This window comes from Sphaerodactylus townsendi, linkage group LG05, assembly GCF_021028975.2.
Source record: "Sphaerodactylus townsendi isolate TG3544 linkage group LG05, MPM_Stown_v2.3, whole genome shotgun sequence".
Taxonomy (NCBI): domain Eukaryota; kingdom Metazoa; phylum Chordata; class Lepidosauria; order Squamata; family Sphaerodactylidae; genus Sphaerodactylus; species Sphaerodactylus townsendi.
The window spans coordinates 123,210,354-123,232,607 of NC_059429.1; the positions used below are offsets into that span (position 1 = coordinate 123,210,354).

A 22,254-nucleotide genomic window follows, 5' to 3' on the forward strand; every position below is an offset into this window, starting at 1 on the left:
GGCGCAGTTTTTAGGCTAGCAGCACCAAAACTTCAGCGTATCATCGGGAGACTGTCCTTATGCTACCCCCCAAGTTTGGTGAGGTTTGGTTCAGGGGGTCCATGTTACAAGGACTACCAAAGTTGGGGTGTTCTCTATCCCCCAATATTTCCAGAATGTTTCAGACAGAGAGTAAATAGGGGCTACAGCCTTTAGGGTCCATAACTTTTGCCCCCCCTGAACCAAACTGCACCAAACTTGGGGGTTATCATTAGGGCAGTCTCCTGATGAGACCCTGAAAGTTTTGAGACTGTGTCTTCAGAAATGTGCCCCCCACAACCTGCAACCCCCATTGACAGCAATGCAGAAACCCCAATGGTAACGTTATCTTGGGCAAATTTCTAGGATGTTCCTGTAGGTGGTGTATTTCTTATCTTCTATCGGCACCAGTGCTCTCAGGGTACTATCTTGAGATGATGGCACCCCCCAAGCTTGGTGCAGTTTGGCCCAGGGGGGCCAAAGTTATGGACCCTCAAAACTGTAGGTAGCCCCCCATCTCCTATTAGCTCCCATTGGAAACAATGGGGGATGGGGCACCCCCTTTGGGAGTCCATAACTGGGACTCCTTGAACCAAACCTCACCAAAATCCAGGGGAGTAGCATAAGCACGAAGCCCCCTGATGATATGCTGAAATATTGGTGCTGATATGTCTAAAAATGCACCCCCTGCAGGCACCAATGTCCTGGTGCAAAAAGAATTTGGTCGTGGTGGAGTGGCCGCCAATGGTGGTGGGGGGGGGGGGGGCATCCAACTCAGGTTTTGCCCAGGGCTACAGTTTGCCCAGGGCTGCCTCGTTACGCCCCTGTCTAGAAGTAAAAGGTCTTTCCTCATTAGGGTGTCCAGCCTCCAGGTGAGGCCGGGGGATCTCCCAGACATGCAACTGATCTTCAGAAGACAGAAATCTGTTCCCCTGGTGGGAAAAATTGGCTGCTTTGGAGGATGGACTCTGGGGCATTCTCCTTCTTGATTTTTAATGCTAAGGAGGAATGATACTATAACCTTTATATTGAACATGATTTCTTCTTAATATCTTCTGCAAAGAAAAAACCCCTGAGTTAATTGGTAATAAGCTGCACAGGTAATTACGCATTTGTCCCAGGCAGATATTTAATTAGATTAGATCCTATTAAGGGACTTGAACTTGGGTTGAACTTGAGGATTTCTGAAAAGGAAAAGAAAAGATTCCCCTGTACTAGATATAGGCCGTTTCCCCACTCCCTGTTTGATGCGGGCTACTCACAGCAAGTAACCCGCAGTCCAGCGACACTCCCCATGGTGATGGCGGCAGTGGCGGTGGTGGCACAGCCACCCTGATTCTGGAGCTCTTCAACCCCGTTATTGTGCATCATTCCCACTCCTGTTTGCAAGAGCGTCTTTAGGAAAAACCCTCGTAGAGCGCGGGCCGCTGCTCCTAGTGACGTGGACGCTACCATCCAATCAGGCCACAGCGGGGCTCCAGCCAATCAGAAAAGAGACCCGCATTTCTGACGCTGCGGAAGACAGCGAAGCTTTCGGAAGGCACAAGCTGCAGTGGGGTGCACGAACTCGCGCTGAAAAGCAGCGGTTCAAGTTAGACCGGTTTGCCTTAGCTTTTTTTTTTTTTTTTGAAGTGGGGAAACGGCCTTAGAATGGAAAGTAGGGCCAGGAGCTGTGGTGGGATTCATCCGGTTCACACCACTTTGGCAGAACCGGTTGTTAAAATGGTGCTTGTAAACAACCAGTTGTTAAATTATTTGAATCCCACCACCAGAACCAGTTGTTAAATTATTTGAATCCCACACTGGCCAGGAGAGGCATCAGAATCTGACAGGATTAAAATCAGTTTCTCATCCACCCTTTCTTTAAAAAAAAGAGAATAAAATTAAGACACAGGAGTCATTCTACCTCCCTCTGCCAGTTTTGAAGACTAAAAACATCTCTAAAACCCGGAATGGAAAGAAGCATAGGATTCAGCTCCTACGGTTCATTTGACCCCTTGGCCATATATGCACTAGTAGTCTGCATTGCAGCAATTGTTCACTCCTCTCTGGATTGATTCTCTCCAAGGCACCTATTGTAGCCTCTTCAGAAGTCACCATGCTACGTCGGGGGTTTTAAAATCTGGTAAAGCATGACTTTTCCCTCTGCTTCACAGGGAAAGCAAAAGGACTCAGTATGCATTTAACTTTCTTCGGGGTTTGCTCCCTGCTCCCTGCTTTTCCAGCCCATCCATCAGCAGTTCCTCCAGCAGGGATAGAACAAGAAGGTAGGGGGTGGGCCTTCATTAGTATTTGGATGGGAAGTCCAGGATCCCAATGCAAATGCAGGCAATGGTAAACTTCCCGTATTGGCCTTGAAAACCTTGTGAGCATATCAGCATTTTCCACCACCAAGAACAATTCCAAGCATACTGAAATTAAAGTATGTTGTAAGTGCATGTTTTCTAGACAAATTTAAGCATAGTTTGCCTAGGCACTACATCTTTGATTGGTTTAGGGGCTTCAGGAGCTTATCTTTGTGTATAAAATTTGCACGCACACACACCTGCTATCATCAGAACCACCAATATGGCTACCATCTCTTTCCAGCATGGTGTAGTGGTTAAGAGCAGGTGGACTCTAATCTAGAGAACCAGGTTTGATTTTTCACTCCTCCACATGAGCTCTTATGCAGTGAACTGGATTTGTTTCTCTGCTCCTCCACATGAAGCCTGCTGGGTGACCTTGGGCTAGTCACAGTTCTCTCAGAACTCTGTCAACCCTATCTACCTCACAAGGTGTCTGTTGTGGGGAAAGGAAGAGGAAGTAGATTGTAAACCCCTTTGAGTCTCCCAGTGGCGTAGTGCCAACGGGAAAAGGAGGGGCACGTGCCCCAGGCGCAGTTCTCCCTCTTACCGGCCCTGGAGTCTCCATACAAGAGAGAAAGGTGGGCTATAAATCCAAATTCCTCCCCCTCCTCCTCCTCCTCTGCCAGGCTCATAAAACCTCGCATGAAGTAAATTCTCTGTTCAGATATCCAATAGCATAGACACAGAGTTTATGAAACCTACTTCCATTGCTCAAGGGGAAATAAATGTTTGCATTTGGGCAGAGCACTTGCAAGCTTCATCTCTTTCATTGTTACCTTGATTCCTATCCTGAAAGATTAACAGCCTGACCTTAATTAACTATATGGATTGCTTAATCCCAACTTCCTTCCAGCCGTTCAGTGTTGGGGAAAACAACCCCTGGGAATGCTAAGGCAACAGTTGGGCTATGCTGCACACTCTCTCTCTTTTTTCTTTCTTTCTCTCTCTCTCAGTCTCTCTCTCTGTCTCTCTCTCTCTTTAAATCATTTTTATTAATTTTATAACATCTACAATGAAACTACTACATGGGAAGGAAAAGACACGAGTGATCCAGTCACCCTAAACTACTTACAAAATAAAGGTTAATGCAACATAAACTACATAGATTTTATATTACTAAATGACTATCCACCTGCACCTTGCTGTTGATCTTATCCATCACATTCCTTCATGCCCAACTAAGTTTCCTCTCCTTTTTGTATGTGTAGATAGATAGACACACACACACGCGCGCAAACATACACACGCACACACACACCCTTTCTAATTTTTCAACTTCAAATTTGAGGCAATTTGTAATAAATAAAGTTAAAACATCTTCTCTTCCTAACCTAGTTTTCCATAGTTAAAGTTTTATTTTATTTTCCCCCATCCCTCCCCAATCCCCTTTCTCTTAACCTTATTACAGAAATTTCCCTCCTAGCTTTATTTATTTATTATTTGTCTCCAATAGACCCATTTCTTTCCTCTCTTATTGGATCTTTTAGTGACCTTACAAAACATTTTCATTTAGAGTCTTTAATTTTCTTACAGATCTCTTTGGCACTCGTAGTTGAAGTAATTCTTTGCTGCTGTCCCTTGTAAGCGAAGAAAACCCCTTCCCATTGAAGCCATGCAAATCTTACCTGGTTCTTTCTCAAAATATCCACCACAAGTGCATAAGCTTTCCTTTTCCTTTTCTGTAGGACTCTTAAGGCAATCTCCCTCATCACAATGATGTTTTTGTGTTCTGTCTTGATTGTTGATTTCTTGTGGACAGAGAATCTGCTCTGCCACTTCTTTAGAATGGAAATAGATTACAATGTCTCTGCAAAGTCGTTTTTTTAATGTGACTACATTTTCTCAATTTAGGACACCATATCTTCTACTTTCATTTTCAAATGATTGGCCAGGATTGAGACAGTTTTCTAATTTAACTCCTTTTGCTAGATTTGAATCTTCTGGTACCTTTCTCAGTCTCAAGGCCTTCTCTTAGAGTTGATATTCCAATCGAAGAATGGCTAAATCATGTATTTTAATCTCCAGTTGTCTAGAGTTCATCTCTTGCTTTAAGAATTTTACTTCCTCTTCACTTTTTATCACTTTCTCATGTATCTGTGCTACTTTCTGGAATTGGTCTTTTATCTCATTAATATCTTTGCTGAGCTGTAACATCATTTGTGGTATGTTGACAGAATCTTTCAGGGAGTCTAATTCTGCTCTGAGATTTAGCATACTGGCAGATATGCTCTTGAGGCTTATTTCAGTTAATTCAAGGATACAGAACCCTTTACTGTTATTTCAGTTAATTCAAGGATACAGAACCCTTTCTGGTTGCTGCTGTGTCCACAAGTTTCACTGTTTCCACAGTTTCAGTAGCTTAATGCAGAGCTCAAATTTCTTTTCTGGCTGGTGATGGGTTAGTAAAGTAGTTTCTTTTCCAGTTTTATTTTGGCAACCAGCCAACTGAAAGAGGTAGAAGATCTGGAGTTTTTGCATTAAAATAGCTTTCTTACTTAAATGCTTTCTCTTCTGGGAGTATCTTTTAATACAGCTTTATTTAGACTCTTTTCCTATGTTCTACGATCATTCATCATTCCATACCATTAGGAAAATCTCCAAGTTTTGGCAGGCGTACCAGCAGCAGAATGAGGACTCCTTTCTGTATCTTTATATCTTCATTCCATGCAAATAGGATGCATGACTTGGATGTTTCCTCCCAAAGAGGGTCAATAGCTCAAATTGGAAAAGATGGCAATTGTCGCTGCCTCCAGCTTCTCAACTCCAACCGACCACTATGGTGAGTGTTTCTGCACAATCCTGCTTGGGGGAGCTTGCTTCAGGAGTTTCTCTGGCTTTCCCCTTAATTCAGGGAGCCTTTTGCAGCTCTTTTCAGAGCTGCACACTTGAGCATTCATGCCTGGCACAGCCGGAGCCAAGCCAGACACTACCACCCAGTGCCATATCTGCAACCGAAGTCCTGGGGCTGTGCTGCACTTTCAAGAACATCATTGGGAACGCAAAGGGGACCAAACTTTTCAGTGGGAATCAAAATAATCTGATTTGTTTACCAGTGTTTTGTAGAAAACAATTTGCTTTTGCTGAGCCCATTTCAAATCCAGATTATTTGTTGTCAGAAGAAATTAATTAACATGCAAACAATGAACAGTGTTAAACTGTTCTCACTCTGCTTCTCTTCAGAAGACACAGAAGGAAAGAAAATAGCAAGAGCCGGGGCTTTGTTTCTTTCTAGCTTGAATTCTGGTTATATATTTATATATACCAATAAAAGTATCTAGCAAATTTATAGTGAAACACAGTTGCCTAGTCAGAAGAGTGTGAATAATAGGTAGCTGAGAGCAGTCTGGTTTGATCCATGTTACTCTTTCCTAAAACAATTGAAGTTTTGGATCCCAAGGGGTTTACTTTGTGGTTGAGTAACATACACCATTTATTAAACATACACCATTTAAAATTCACACAACAATGCCTTTTCAAAATAACTGTTCCTAAGCCCGTTCTGATTAAGGCGATGTATGCAGCAGCTACATCTTAATCTTTTCCAATTAGATAGCATTTTAATGCAATAATTTGTGGTTGTCAGATCGGCAATGCTACGCAAAGCAGAGAACATTAAATATCAGCTATCCCCTACGGTCCTTCCATCACGCCTCCATGGCTTCACAGTTAGCCAACGTGGAGTGTCTGATATTTTTAGTTTTCCATCTCTGATTGGATGCCACACTCGGATGGTTCAGATGTCACTGGCTAATTTTGTTTTAGTAACACATACCTGATGGGAGCTCTGACCTGGATGACTTGTCAGATCTTGGAAGCTGAGCAGGCTTGGTCCTGGTTCATACGTGGATGGGAGTCCACCAAGGAAGTCCAGAGTTGCTGAGGACAGGCAGACAATGGCCAACAACCACCTCTGTTTATCTCTTCCCTTGAAAATCCTATGGGGTTACCATAGGTTGCCTGGGACTTGATGGCGCTTTCCACGTCTGCCTGATGGAAAATATATTACTTCAGTTGTTCTGATGTTGGTTGCTTCTCATCATGAAGGTCCAGAGCAGATTTCTATGCAGTATCCTTAACTCAGAGTGCCTTTCACCAATATTACTTGGGATGTCAGCTGCAAAAAGGGTCTATTTGGCAACAAGATCCTATGCCTTACCAAGGCATGTGCTCGATGGCAACCAAGTTCTTAGCAGGGACCCGGCTGTGCGTATTTCATCTGTTCTTCACTGGCTGCTAGTTTGTTTCTGGGCACAGTTTAAATGTTGGTTCTGACCTTTTAAAGGTTAAGCAGTCTAGAATCAGACCTTGTCCCCAAGGATAATCCCACCAGCTGAAATCATCTTTCGATGCCATTTTCTGGATGCCTTTGCAGATCAAGAGAAGGTTCCCCAGAAATAGGGCTTTCTCTGTTTCTTATGTGTGGAACACTCTTCCTAGACATGTCTTTTTCTGGAGCCACCTTGCTTTCATTTTCACCAAGGGGCCAAGACTGTCCTGCTTTCAGTAGCATTTGGGAGATGAATGCGGGGAGGGACTTTAATCCTAACAAGGTATGCTGTTCTCCTGTCCATTGCTTTCATTCGCAATTTCAGAGAGAGAAAAGGGAAGACTAGAACTGCAGCCCATTAAGAGGGAAGAGAAGCTTTAGAGGGTTGTAGTGAAAGGTGTTGTGGTTCTTTAGTACCTGCTTACACACACACAGAGTCCAGTTTCCACAGTAAAAGTTGAATTCCAAAAGTCAAGCACAAAAGCTCTAACATTCACAGCGACAAGTCCAAGAGTAAACCAGAAACACAAGTCTGGAGTTTCGGGCCAAGATCAAGACAGAGTAGATAGTTGCAAGCAGGCATCAGCAGCAATGCAATATGTTGCTTCCATGCAGCCATGCCTCCTCCAGTTGTTTAAAAGGGCAATGCTGCCCAGAGGTCCTGTAACACTATGCACCTGCCAGCTGCCTTAGTCCTGTTCCTGCAAATACTCATCCTCACTATCCAGGCAGGGCCTGATCTGGGCTGCCAGGAGCATTTCATCTTCTGCCAGGAGCATTTCATCTTCTGGGCTGCCAGGAGCATTTCATCTTCTGTCAAGTGAGCTCCCAAAGGCACCTGGTGGGCCACTGCGAGTAGCAGAATGCTGGACTAGATGGACTTTGGTCTGATCCACCTGGCTTGTTCTTATGTTCTTATGTTCTTATGTCTTGCAGGACCCTGTGTGTTCTTCTCCTATGAACTCTTATCTATAACAGCCATATTGCCAGTAGGATCTTTGTTTGATGTAGACAGGGCTTCAGTTTACTGTCATTCAGTTTACTGGCCTTCAGCTCTTGTCAAGTGTTGTGGTTGCCCAGTACATTCTCACACACAGAGTCCAGTTTCCACGGTCAAAGTTCCATTCCAGAAGTCAAGTGCAGAAGAAGTCACAGTGACAAGTCCAAGGGTAAACCAAAAGCACAGGTCCAGAGATTCAGGCCATGGTCAAGGGTCAAGACAGAGCAGATAGTTCAGAGCAGGTGCTACCAAGGCAGCAGCCATTTTGACACATTGCTTCCACAGAGCTATCTATGCCCTTTCCAGTTGCTTATAAAGGCAAGGTTACTCAGAGGGCCTGTAACGTTGTGCACCTGCCAGCTGCCTCAGGCCTGCTTCTGCAAATACTCATCCTCACTGTCCATGCAGGGCCTGTGCTGGGCTGCCAGGAGCACTTTGTCTTCTGTCCTGTAGGGCCCTGCATGTTCTACTCCTACATTGTCCCTGTGGCTCTAGTGATGAGGGAGGTGAGCAAGCTGGCATCTGGCTTTCCACAGCTGGCTCAGAGCTGGAAGGCTGAGGTGTCACTGGGCTTGGGGTTTGTGTCTGGCCCCACAGGGGCTGCTGCTCCTCCCTGTACCACTTCTGCAACTGGCTATGCACAGGAGCCAGGGCTGCCTGCTGACTCTTTCTCAGGGGAGTCCTCAATACCTCCTTGGACCCAGCTGGTCCATGACATCAAGTGTTCAGAACTGGCTCTACACAGGCTGGCTTTGGGTTGGATCCAGATGCTCCAGCTGGTTCAAAAATGCAGCTGCCCAGGTCCTCCTGGACTCAGCTGATCTATCACACTAGGGTGTAAATAAATCTGTTCTGGAAAACCAGTGATGGATAAACTTTAATAAACAAATAGTACTCTAGCCAAGTAAAAGCCTCTAACCAAGGAAGCAGCAGTGGTGTAGGAGGTTAAGAGCTCGTGTATCTAATCTGGAGGAACCAGGTTTGATTCCCAGCTCTGCCGCCTGAGCTGTGGAGGCTTATCTGGGGAATTCAGATTAGCCTGTACACTCCCACACACGCCAGCTGGGTGACCTTGGGCTAGTCACAGCTTCTCGGAGCTCTCTCAGCCCCACCTACCTCACAGGGTGTTTGCTGTGAGTGGGGAAGGGCAAGGAGATTGTAAGTCCCTTTGAGTCTCCTGCAGGAGAGAAAGGGGGGATATAAATCCAAACTCCTCCTCTTCTTCTTCTTCTTCTTCTTCTTCTTCTTCTTCTTCTTCTTCTTCTTCTTCTTCTTCTTCTTCTTCTTCTTCTCTTCTTCTCTTCCTCTTCTCTTTCCTCTCTTCTTCTCTTCTTCTTCTTCTTCTTCTTCTTCTTCTTCTTCTTCTTCTTCTTCTTCCTCCTCCTCTTCTTCTTCTTTCTCTTCTTCTTCTTCTTCTTCTTCTTCTTCTTCTTCTTCTTCTTCTTCTTCTTCTTCTTCTTCTTCTTCTTCTTCTTCTTCTTCTTCTTCTTCTTCTTCTTCTTCTTCTTCTTCTTCTTCTTCTAAAATGGGGGGAAATGGCAAATGTATTAGAACAGAGGATCAGATACGTTTTGGTAACTATTAGTGGTCCATTAATCAGACAGGACATTTTTAAACTGCAAGTAAATGATGGTTGTCCTATTAAACCATGTACATCCAATGTAAGAACCCCATGGCACAGAGTGGTAAGCTGCAATACTGCAGTCAAAAGCTGTGCTCACAGTGTGAGCAGTATGATCCTGATGGAACTTGGTTTCAGGTAGCCAACTCAAGGTTCACTCAGGCTTCCATCCTTCTGAGTAAAATGAATACCCGACTTTCTGGGGGCAAAGTGTGGATGACTGAGCAAGGCAATGGCAAATCATTTACACAGTGTATGTAACTGTCACAGTCACTGAATAGTTCAAGTGGCAAGGAGTTGGATGTGGTGGATCAATTGCATCACTGCCACTTCAAAATCTCTTTTGTACCATCCCACTGAGTGTCACCCCCCTGACTGCCCTACTCACAAGCCCTACAACTGTGGATGCCCACAGTCTCACATTAATGCCCTTAGCAGCTGCTGTGGCTAATGTGTGGGGCTGGAAGTGCTGCTGCTGAGGCCATCAGAAGCACTGCTGTTCTTAATCAGCCACCTGTCCTTCCTCCTCACTGCTGGTCAGCTGGAGGCATAAGTGGTGGGACTTTTGCAAGTGAATGGGCAGGTTTGGGCTTATTGGTCAGGTGGCAGGAGAGATATATGGATGGAGGAGTCAGCAACAGCGGCTTTGCCAGAAGCCCTGAACCTTAGCAGCTGCCCTACTTCAGGGCCCACTGACACCTGCCCTGCACTCCACAAATAGTGGCCTTCCACCAGTAGAACAGCCTCATGCATCAGCCAAAAAGGTTCCTGTTAGTGCAAGGACCACCAGTGAGTAAGGATAGATTTTTGAGACCCAGCCCCAGGAGATCTGATGAAGGACTGCGTTTAAAAAAGAAAAAGTGCAGAGAAGGGCAACAAGGATGATTGAAGGATTGGGGCACCTTCCTTATGAGGAGAGGCTGCAGCGATTGGGTCTCTTTAGTTTGGAGAGGAGATGTCTGAGGGGGGATATGATTGAAGTCTAGAAAATTATGCATGGGATAGAAAATGTTGACAGAGAAATTTTTCTCTCTTTCTCACAATACTAGAACCAGGGGGCATCCACTGAAAATGCTGGGGGGAAGAATTAGGACTAATAAAAGAAAACACTTCTTCACGCAACGTGTGATTGGTGTTTGGAATATGCTGCCACAGGAGGTGGTGATGGCCACTAACCTGGATAGCTTTAAAAGGGGCTTGGACAGATTTATGGAGGAGAAGTCAATCTATGGCAACCAATCTTGATCCTCTTTGATCTGAGATTGCAAATGCCTTAACAGTCCAAGTGCTCGGGAGCAACAGCCGCAGAAGGCCATTGCTTTCACATCCTGCATGTGAGCTCCCAAAGGCACCTGGTGGGCCACTGCGAGTAGCAGAGTGCTGGACTAGATGGACTCTGGTCTGATCCAGCTGGCTTGTTCTTATGTTCTTATGTTTAGCTCTTGGGGACCCTTCAGCTGTCAATAAAACAGATGTTCCATGATACCAGTCATGACCCTGAGAGGAATCTGAGCAATGCAGTGCAGCAGCAGTGGCAGAGTGAAGACTTGATCCTTGGATCTTCTGGGAGCTGATCTAAGGGCCAATCCCTGGAGGCTCTTGCTCCACTGCTGGGCTTGGGGAACATCCTCAACCCAAATATCTTTGCCAGCTGATCTTGTCGCTCCATCCCTCCTCATTGTGGCGCCTTCCCTGCCCCTCCCAGTCCCTCCATCCTTTTCTGCTCAACATGCAACGCTTGTTTTGTCTTTTTTGACCAAGTCACCTCTGCTCATCTCTCCTTATTGGAATCCATATATGTATATGATAAACAAGAGAGCTGAACTGGGGTTTCCTCCTCGCTGTGCCTCATTTCCTTTTCTCTGCATAACTCTTCCCGCCCTACCTTACCTCTCTTTATATGTGACCTGACCATTCCTTGCCTATAGAAACCGGGCTGCACTTATTCAGCAGCGCTGAATAGAAAACCTTGTCAACATTGATGGAGATCGCTGCCTTTTTTTTGCAGCCTGGTACCAAAGCCAAGGTTTTGCCCACGGGGGCTGTTTTTAAGGCGCAGCATGAAAAAGATGTGCCTGCCGAACAATGCAGGTGGCTATTAATATGCCCCTGATTATGTACGGGCTGGCTCCAACAATGAGTTGAAACGTAGGCAATGAGCTCTCCTTCCACCGTATCATAGCAACGGGGCTGCTGCAAAAGCTATTTTAAGAACTGTAACTTTTTTCACTGAACGTGATTACGAGGCAGAGTGGGTGGGCTCAGCCTATAAAGCGTTGCATCGGGAGCTCTGCAGTGTGCCGGCCAGGTTTCCCCCATGTCCTCGGATTGCAAAGCCTCAGGAAACGTGTCTCTGCAGAAGAGCCCTGCAGAGAAGCAGGGAGACTGGCTAGTTCAATCCAGACGCCCGAGTCTCTTTAAATTATCTCTCCAGAAACATGCGACCGAAGCGATGACAAGGGAAAGGTGGTTTTGTCACGAGCTCCTGATTAAAGGTGTCTGAGAAGGAGAAATATGAGTCCTATTGCCAGAGATCCTGTTGGGTGTTTGGCCAACGTCCCTAGTAATTGCTTTGGCTTGGATGATAGTGCTAAGCTATCACTTTTGAGAGAGGGAGGGGGGAGGTGAGACAGGCCTCTGACCCATGGTATCAAAAGTAATGATTGATGGGATGGGAGGATAGTCTAGGAGGCTTGGCTTCCCTCAACATGTGGGGAATAGCTCAATAGATTGTGGTCGAATCCCCACTACCATCTTAGCCAGGTTTCAGAACACAAACTAACCAGGTTTGAGGTCGTTTGTGTTCTGAAACCTGGCTAAGACGGTAGTGGGGATTCAACTGGGGAGGTTGTTCCTCAAACCTGGTTAGTTCTGAAACCTGGCTAAGACGGTAGTGGGGATTCGACCTGTGTTCTCTGAACTGTTTGGGTTCTTGTGCAGGAAGTTGCTGGGACCACCACGATGTCCTCATTTGTACCTCCTGGCCTGCACAAAGGGGGAAATGCTTTTTGTAATGAATCTATATATGTATATAATAAACAGGATCTCAGAATGGAACAGATTTGTGGGCAGAATGTGAGATTCCTGTTGGCTCCTGGCTGTTGATCCGGGATGCCGTTTCTTTCCAAACACATTTTAATGTACCTATTTGGAACTTTAAAAAAAACAAGCAAATGTGCAAGAAAAGTTCTAGTGACATGGACTCTATACAGTGCCCTCTGACATATCATGTATCCTTGCAATGTTTAATGGCTTCATATTCTCAGCATGTTTACAAGATACTTATATGTAGGAATTAATGAGCCATTGATGAGCTATGTCTGTTGAATGTATATGTAAGAATGCATGGCCAATCACTACTGCATGTTATGAATACCAAGAAGGAAAATCTGTTCTGTGGCAGCCATATTCTACAGTCTGCATTAGTGGGGGCGAGCTTTTTGGGCTCAGAGGGTCAAAAATTTGGAAAATGTCTTACTTGATTCTACTGGCATATCACCCCCCCCCCCACCCCCACGAAAGAGAAACTATTATTTACATATTTGTTTATTTTGAAAAATAGAGTCCAATCATATGTGGTGTTATGTATTATGGAAAGAAATGTCAAATAGTTACAAAAATGACTCAAACAGTTGGTTGTTATGCAACCCTGGAGACAGTGTATAACAGACTTCTCTCTGTGATACACCTCTGAAGGTGCCAGCCAAAGATGCAGGTGAAACATTAGGAACAAGATCTGCCAGACCACAGCCACACAGCTCAGAAAACCCACAACAACCAGTTGAATCCGGCCGTGAAAGCTTTCGACAATACAGAGGGAACAGTGGTTGGTGTTGTTGAACGCTGGCATGTCACCCAAAACATTGTGGTGTGTCACCTTTGACACGTATGTCATACGCTCACCATCACTGGTCTACACAGGAGGCTAGTCCATACAGAAACTATGTAGTAGACGGAGCTGGTCTCACCAAGCATACATTTGATCAAAATCTGCATTAGCACTCTTGGGGAGCTGTCCCTGGTGCTGATTTGCACTCTCCTGTTGGCAAATTACTTAGTCATTCGTAAAGATCAATGTACTGGTGATTATATGCGCAACATTAACATGTGGAATAACATTCAACATGCTGTAATTATGTGAGTAATGTTAGCTCATTAAAAAGCAGCAGCATTTCCTTTGGGGCTAGCCTAATGATGTGGGTCAGTTTTAGTACAGCAGTAAGGAGCTCTACAGTGGTCATAACGGGAAAGCCCACAACCGCGAGCAGATCTTTTTCACCTGCGTTGCCCAATGCTGTAGATTTGCTATAATCAAAAACATCACATCTTTCCCCATCACAGCCTGGGATGGAAAGAGTGGGATTTCTTCCCCATTATGCATTCAGTTACATTCTTGCTGCCATGAGAAAGGGGAGGGGGTTAGCAGGTCTTTGTATGGCACCTCATTAAAAATTACAAGCAAGGTATTCAGCAAGGCACTTCTTAGGTCGGAGATAAGGGAATTACCTCAATTATTTAAATACCAGCACAATCCCCGTCAACATGTTGTGATATCAGGTAAAGTCTATATAGAGGCCTGTATGTTACGAGGCTCCCTGGGGGATGCAATGCAACTCTGTAAGTCTGATGCACAAAGACAGATTGTACCCTTCCTCCAGATGATTCCCTATCATAGGGCTTGGCCCCCTGGAGTCAGGAACAGTGGGCAGATTTTGCGTTCATCACAATATGTGTGTGTAAAGAGCCATCAAGTCACAGCTACTTTATGACAAACCTGACAAGCAATATTCAAGGCAAGTGAGAAGCAGAGGTGGTTTGCCATTGTCTTCCTCTGCAGAGTCTTCCTTGGTGATCTCCTTTCCCAATACCAACCCTGCTTAGCTTCTGAAATCTGGCAAGATTGGGTTAGTCATCTTCATCAGAATAGCTTCCCGAAAAGCAGTGCTTTGATTTTCTGCCTAGGATCAGACAACTGCTTACTTATTAATCAGGTGAAAGAAGTGATGCACTTGGAAATACCATCTGGAGTGCAGGGTGAATCTCTCTGTTGCCCCTAGTAATTTCAAACTCTGTCTCAGACCCAGCTCTTTATTTGCACAGCATGATCCTGTTCCTGGATGCGAGGAGTATGGGTCAATATCAGAAACTGTCTTAGAGAGAGCCCTATACAACTGACATTCCCTAAATCTTTGTAACTCAGAAAGGCAACAGTTTCTCGCACACAACCTCCCCGCTATACTTAGCAGTGCCTTGAAAATCCACTCCAATTTGTAGGGGTTCAATAAGGGTGTAGTGGTTAAGAATGGTGGACTCCAATCTGGTGAACTGGGTTTGTTTTCCCTGCTTCTCCACAAGAAGCTTGCTGGGTGACTTTGGACTAGTCACAGTTCTCTCAGAACTCTCTCAGCCTCACCTAACTCACAAAGTGCATGTCATGGGGAGGGGAAGGGAAGACGGTTGTAAGCCACTGGTTACAGGAGAGAAAAGCATGGTATGGGGTCTGCAACCTGCGGCTCTCCAGATGTTCATGGATTACAGTTCCCATCAGCCCCTGTCAGCATGGCCAATTGACCATGCTGGCAGGGGGTGATGGGATTTGTAGTCCATGAACATCTGAAGAGCCACAGGTTGCAGATAGAAGAAGAAAAGTTTTTGATTTATACCCTGTTTTTCTGAACCATAAAGAATCTCAGAGCAGCCTACAAACTCTTTTCCTTCCTCTCCCCACAACAGATACCATGTGAAGTAGGTGGGGCTGAGAGAGTTCAAAGAGGACTTTGACAAGTCCAAGGTCACCCAGCAGGCTTCGTGTGTAGAAGCCAGCAACAAACGTAGTTCACCAGATTAGTCAGCCACTCGTGTGGAGGAGTGGGAATCAAACCTGGCTGTACAGATTAGAGTCTGATGCTCTTCACCACTACACCATGCTGGCTCTCTTCCAACCAACTCTTCTTCTTCATTTCTTCAAAGTATGAGACTATCTTCAGTGCAATCATTAAAAAAAAAAGCCCTAATGTGGATAGGAATGTTAGATAAGTTGAGGGCACACTATTTGACTCAGCACTGAACTAAGGGAGGTGGGCTTCAGTGATTCATTAATGGTTTGACTAATGCTAGAATGTCGTGGTGTCCTAGATTCTGAAGTCAAAGCATGCACTGCTGACGGTGCCACCAGAGCAATGCTGAGTGACCCTTCATCCCCCTCATGCCAGGCACTTACCTCAGAAGAGACGCAGCAGGAGCATAGATCAGCCACAACCAATGCCACCTCTCTTGGCGAGGAGCTGCATTCGGAAGAGCTGAGAGAAGATTCAGGTATTGGATATGAAATGGATCGGGGCCTTTTCATCCCCTTGAGGTGCACTTGAGTCCATGGGATACCGCAGGCAGTGGTATCATTGGGTCAACTCCCCAACCCCCAGATCCCCCTGACTGATGGCAAAAGAGCCATGTGTTTGCTCCTATCCCTATCGCTGGATGGATGTGAATGTAATGTTATACCCATCACTTAATGGGTAAGCAAGGGAAGGCAACACGTTTTGAAAGTGGATTTGCCTACAAGGCGTGTTTGCATTGGATTGGACCAGATGTTGCATTGTGTCCCTTTCAGCTCTATGAACGTCTAATACAGGGGTCTGCAACCTTCATGGACTACAATTCCCATCAGCCCTGCTGGCAGGGGCTGATGGGATTTGTAGTCCATGCATATCTGGAGAGCCGCAGGTTGCAGACCCCGGTCTAATACTAGGCTTAGCCCATCAACTGGATGCTATTAACTGCTCCGCTTGGGGTTTATAATCCCATAGGGATAGTTTGTACAATTAACATATCTCAAGTGATGGGTTCCAGGTGGGCACAGGGCAGATGGTGAACTCATAACTCAGCTGGGATTGCATGGGGGATGGTGAGCATCTCTGCAAGGGAGCGCAATACACAGCTACTATGATATGTTTGTTAGGTAGCTCAAAAAGGGCTGTCTGGCTCATGAAAACTGCTGGGGCCGCATGGTCGCCTTCCATTTGTAGATGCAAATCCATTCTTTGGTGTGACCCCAGACAAACTGTGAGTCCACCAGCAGGCCTCCAGTTCCCAGGGGCTATTTAGAGTAGGTATCCCATGGTAATTATCCACTGATTATTGGAGAAGTTTACGGAAGAATGTTTGACACAATGTATCTCACAATACTAGAACCAGGGGGCATTCATTGAAAATGCTGGGGGGAAGAATTCGGACTAATAAAAGGAAACACTTCTTCACGCAACGTGTGATTGGTGTTTGGAATATGCTGCCACAGGAGGTGGTGATGGCCACTAACCTGGATAGCTTGAAAAGGGGCTTGGACAGATTTATGGAGGAGAAGTTGATCTCTGGCTACCAATCTTGATCCTCCTTGATCTGAGATTGCAAATGCCTTAACAGACCAGGTGATCGGGAGCAACAGCCGCAGAAGGCCATTGCTTTCACATCCTGCATGTGAGCTCCCAATGGCACCTGGTGGGCCACTGCGAGTAGCAGAGAGCTGGACTAGATGGACTCTGGTCTGATCCAGCTGGCTTGTTCTTATGTTCTTATAACAAGCAAAACCAGTTATAAACACACAGTAACAAGAAGGTTCCTACCAGGGTGAGAAATGGTCTTATTTTCTGCAATGTAGTAAGAGGCTTAAGTTGAAGCGTGCAACACAATGGACAGTCAATAAAGTAAATAATAGGGAATCATGAAACAAATTGCAGTGGTGGGTTGAAATCGCATCCTTGGGGAGGGGACTTGGAACCTGTTGTCTGACTCTTCATGCATCAACCAAGAGAATGTAATGGGGTTTAATCTTTGCTATAGCTGACCTGGATGGCCCAGGATAGCCCATTCTCATTAGATCTCAGACCCTCAGCGGGTTCTGCCCTGGTTCATGTTTGGATGGGAGGCCACCCAAGAATACTAGGGTTGCTTGCAGAGGAAGGCAATGGCAAACCATTTAAGCATAAGCATAAGCATTTATTGTCATTGTGCACGAACAACGAAATTTACAGCAGCATTCCTCGATGCACACAATTTCAGACTCATACCCTATCCTCACTTTCCCCTTCCTCCACCCATCCCTACACAGCCCCAAACACATCAACACGAAGCCGCGGAGTTTAGCATAGCCACAGCTCTAGAGTAGAAGCTGTCTCTAAGCCTCCTTGTCCTAGTTTTTATAGACCTGTATCGTCTGCCGGATGGTAACAGTTCAAAAAGAGAGTGTGCTGGATGAGACAGGTCTCTCAGAATATTTTGGGTTTTCTTTAGGCTTCAGGAATTATAGAGTTCTTCCAAGGAGGGGAGAGGGTAGCCGATAATCCTCTGTGCAGTAGTGATCACCCTTTGGAGCGCCTTCCTATCTGCCACTGTGCAACTGGAGAACCATACACAGATGCAGTAGGTTAAGACACTTTCTATAGCACAGTGGTAAAAGGACACCAGGAGTTTTCCATTCAGTTGTTGTTTCCTTAAAAGTCTCAGATAGTACAGTCTTTGCTGGGCCTTCTTAACCACCGCGGCAGTCTGTACACCCCAGGTCAAGTCCTCTTTAATCATAACACCCAGAAATTTAAAACTAGCCACCTGCTCTACTTGATCTCCATTTGTAGTCAAGGGTCTGAATTTCTGAGCTATTCCTTCTATAGTCCACTATAAGCTCCTTTGTCTTGTTAGTATTTGTGGTAGTCTCTTGCCTTGAAAACCCCATAAGGGGTCATCATAAGTATATGAGCCTGCGATGTCGTTCTGGCCTTTCAGTAGCTTTGCATGCCAGATAACAAGCGGCCTGTCGACTTCTCCAGCAAGCTTTCTCCCAGGCTTCCAAAGAAAATAATCTCTTCTGTAGGAGTTTCCTCCTCCAGACAGAATAAAGCAAAACAAGAAAGCTCCCGGCTGCAAGATGATGAGAAAGTCCAATAGCCTTTTTTATTCAGGAACCAAAGGAAGTCTCTTCAGGTAATCAAGAGAGGATGGATAATAATTCATAAAAAACCAAACCTCTGAATATATTTTAGAAAAGATTCCCGAGCCTCGTTGTCCTCCTCATTTATCTGACCTCCCTCCGCCCGCAGATGGTGCTTGTTATATCAGCCATTGCCATTAATCAAACCTCAGGTGTTTTCATTCTAAGAAATAACCTCCTTTCCTACAGGCAACGCCCCAACTGGTAGAGCTTGAGGCTACCATGCAACTCCTACATACAATAAGTTGCTGTGACTTGGCAGCACTTTAATCACACATACCTGTCTTCATAGAACCACTTAATGAAAATCTACAGCGGCCATTCTCAACCAGGGTTCCGTGGTACCCTGGGGTGCCGTGAGCATGTCCCAGGGGTACTGCAGCAACACTATCGCCCCCCCCCTCATTTTTGTAGTGTCTCCCACCAGCACCAGCAAGGACATGGAGCTGGCCCATGGGGCAGGGTTTGCCACAAGGTCAGCAGCCACCCCCACCCCCAGTGCTTCCCTTCACCCTGGGAGGGGAAGGTGGGGGGTGTGGCAAGCAGGGGCAATGGGAGGGGAAGGTGGAGGGTGGTGGCAGGGGTTCCATGAGATATGAAGAGTGAGGTCAAGGGTACCCTGACCTTGAAAAGGTTGGGAAACACTGATCTAGAGGAGTGAAATCCAAACATACGTTTTCAGCTTAAGTTCTCAAGAAGCTCATCAGGAGACAATGCGGCATAGTGAATAAAATATTGGGCTCGGGAGTGGTGGAGCTGGCTCTCAACTTGCTCAGCTGGGTGACCTTGGCATTGTTATTTTCTGCCACGCCACACTAGGCATGTTCTGTAGGTTATTCACACTAGGTTGTTCTGTAGGTAAAAGTTGAGGAGACCCACATAAGTGGCCTGGCATGCCTTGGAGGAATGCAGGAGTCTAAGGTTGAAGACGATCAATGAGTGCCATATCTACTAGGCATGGATGTTGTTGCAGTGTTTCCAAGCAGAGGTCTCGATGGAGTCACCACCATAGCAGTGTAACCAACAGCCAGCCCAATCCAGGGCCCTCAGCGGCCAGGGACAGCACCACTGCGGTGCCACCCTGCTGCCCCAAGAGGACTTACTGGCAACGTGGGGAAGGAGAAAAAATACACAAAGTGGCGTAGGAGGTTAAGAGCTCATGTATCTAATCTGGAGGAACCGGGTTTGATTCCCAGCTCTGCTGCCTAAGCTGTGGAGGCTTATCTGGGGAATTCAGATTAGCCTGTACACTCCCACACACGCCAGCTGGGTGACCTTGGGCTAGTCACAGTTCTTCTGAGTTCTCTCAGCCCCACCTGCCTCACAGGGTGTTTGTTGTGAGGGGGGAAGGGCAAGGAGATTGTAAGCCCCTTTGAGTCTCCTGCAGGAGAGAAAGGGGGGATATAAATCCAAAACTACTCTTCTTCTTCTTCTTCTTCTTCTTCTTCTTCTTCTTCTTCTTCTTCTTCTTCTTCTTCTTCTTCTTCTTCTTCTTCTTCTTCTTCTTCTTCTTCTTCTTCTTCTTCTTCTTCTTCTTCTTCTTCTTCTTCTTCAAAAAACAGCCTCCAGAAAGCTCTCCATAGGCCACCTTTTGGGTGGCATAAGTGCAAGGGGCAGGGTGCCACACTCCTGGTCTCAAAATCTTGAGTGGAAGCTAAGGTCCGCTCCACCCATGGTACACTCCAAAATGCCCCCAGTCACACTGGTGCAGGACTGTGGCATGGCAGCCATTTCTAGGGTTGGGCACCATGGAGCTGTGCAGCTCTCAGGTACCCGCATATTTGCCCCCCTCCATTGACGCATCTGCCACTTGCACTGGTGGAATAAACAACCACATTGACCCACCTCCGAGAGCTTCATGGCAATGAATTGGATGTTTAAAGTGTGAGTCGATAGCAGGGGCTATAAAATATTGATGGGGAGCATTCTGGTTTTCTCCTCCGAAACAGCGGCATATTCCTTCCATAAATTATGTCTATATTTCACAGTACAATGTGGATACGTTATGATCAAACATCAAATATTTATGAACACAGAAGGGAAAAAATAGCCTTGGCTGCGTGGGAAGAGGCTGCCATTGCCACAAAACGCAGAGTTGATAAAAATAGACTCTCTTTTTTTTGTTTTATTGGATAACAGCAACATTGACGACTGTTCGGAGACATTTGGAAGATCCTCTTTCAAAGGGTTTGGATGAACAAGGGGCAGCGCAGCGATGCACGCAGCACAGAAGTAGCGTTTTGACTGTATTGTATACAAAGGATATCCTCTCAATTTTGTGTTATACCTCCTTTTGCTGCCCTCTGCTGTCTGAGCTTTGGCTCTTCCTCCTTTCAGCTCCAATTTCGTTCGACTGAGCTCTGCTCTGCAGGTTCCTAGAGATCCCCACGCAGAGTCGCAGGATTGGTTAATCAGGAGTGAATCCCATTCCGCTGCTTTCCCGTGAGATTTGCAGGACAATCCTGTGCAAGATTATGCCAAAGCCTGTGTTAGCCTGTGGACTTAGACTGGAGTGACTCAGAATAGGGCTGCCCTGTTAATATGCAGGATTGTGCCCATTTAAGCCTCGGAATCACTGTGGCTCATGCAGGGTTGGAGTGAGGAGGAACTGCGCCCTGGGCACGCACGTGCCCTGGCCCCCTTCATGCCCCCTTGGCGCTATGCCAGTGGGCACATGGTAACCTATGGAGGAGAAGTCTGAGGGGGGATATGATTGAAGGCTGTAAAATTATGCATGGAGTAGAAAATGTTGACAGAGAGACATTTTTCTCTCTTTCTCACAATACTAGAACCAGGGGGCATACATTGAAAATGCTGGGGGGAAGAATTAGGACTAATAAAAGGAAACATTTGTTCACGCAATGCGTGATTGGTGTTTGGAATATGCTGCCACAGGAGGTGGTGATGGCCACTAACCTGGATAGCTTTAAAAAGGGCTTGGACAGATTTATGGAGGAGAAGTCGATCTATGGCTACCAATCTTGATCCTCCTTGATCTGAGTTTGCAAATGCCTTAGCAGACTAGGCGCTCAGGAGCAACAGCTGCAGAAGGCCATTGCTTTTACATCCTGCATGTGAGATCCCAAAGGCACCTGGTGGGCCACTGCAAGTAGCAGAGAGCTGGACTAGATGGACTCTGGTCTGATCCAGCTGGCTTGTTCTTATGTTCTTATGATTATTATTTTGTAGATTTCTGCTCATAAGGTAGGATTATTGCTCCTATTGTACTGGTCTAGAGTTAAAGCCAAAGAAAGCAGTTGGAAGAAAACATTCAAGGGTTAATCTATAGGCTGCAATTAGAAGCCAGATCTTCCAGGCCTATCGTGCTATTCATTAGATCATGCTCAACACTTAAACTTTTCTGTCTTCTGCTCTTTTGGCCAACTTTCCATCTAAACCTGAAGAATTAGCTGGGTTTTTAAAAAATAGTTAATTGTTAAAACAATAACAATCCAGTACCTCAACACTCTTCCTCCAGCTGTCTGGGCCCTGTGGGATCTTGGCGAGTTCCGCAGGGCCTGTAAGACGGAGCTGTTCCACTGGGCTTTTGGAGTGTCCAGCCGCTGATAAGTACCCCCATTTTACTCTCCTGTGTTTGGGGTCCTTTACCATCTATGGGACCTTTTTCCCTCCTCTTTGGGAGGGTTTTTAAATAAGGGTTTTATTGCTGACGCCGTTTTAATATATGGACCGCTGTGTTTATTTTAATGGGTTTTTAATGGTATATGTTATATATTTATGTTGTTCACCACCCAGAGCCCTTTGGGGGTAGGGCGGTATATAAAACTCAATAATAAATAAATAAAGATATTAAAGATATTTCTAGGGAATTGATCAAAACCAATAGAAAATTGTTAGGTCTTTTAAGCCAATAAATGGACTCAGAAGTATTGGTCAGTATCATTTATAGAATAGGCATCGAAGCACCACACTGGTAAAGCCAGATCTGATGAAGCTGGCATTCACAGTCCCCTTTATTCCCCACAGATCACCCCCCTCCCGTTTTCCCAAGAATTTGTG

The 22,254-nt window shown here is 45.7% G+C and overlaps 1 protein-coding gene across 8 annotated transcripts in view; it reads left to right on the top strand.

The window, feature by feature from the left end:
• The window catches only part of PHACTR3 (phosphatase and actin regulator 3), a 295,584-nt gene that overhangs the window by 152,404 nt on the left and 120,926 nt on the right, over positions 1 to 22,254 (top strand). For 6 of the 8 annotated variants that reach the window (XM_048498148.1, XM_048498144.1, XM_048498146.1 and 3 more), the window contains one exon: positions 15,390 to 15,569. The exons of the other annotated variants lie outside the window; for them this stretch is intronic. In XM_048498148.1, coding sequence (XP_048354105.1) covers positions 15,390 to 15,569 — 180 coding nt within the window. The remainder of the gene's footprint in view (positions 1 to 15,389; positions 15,570 to 22,254) is intronic. 8 annotated transcript variants of the gene reach the window in all.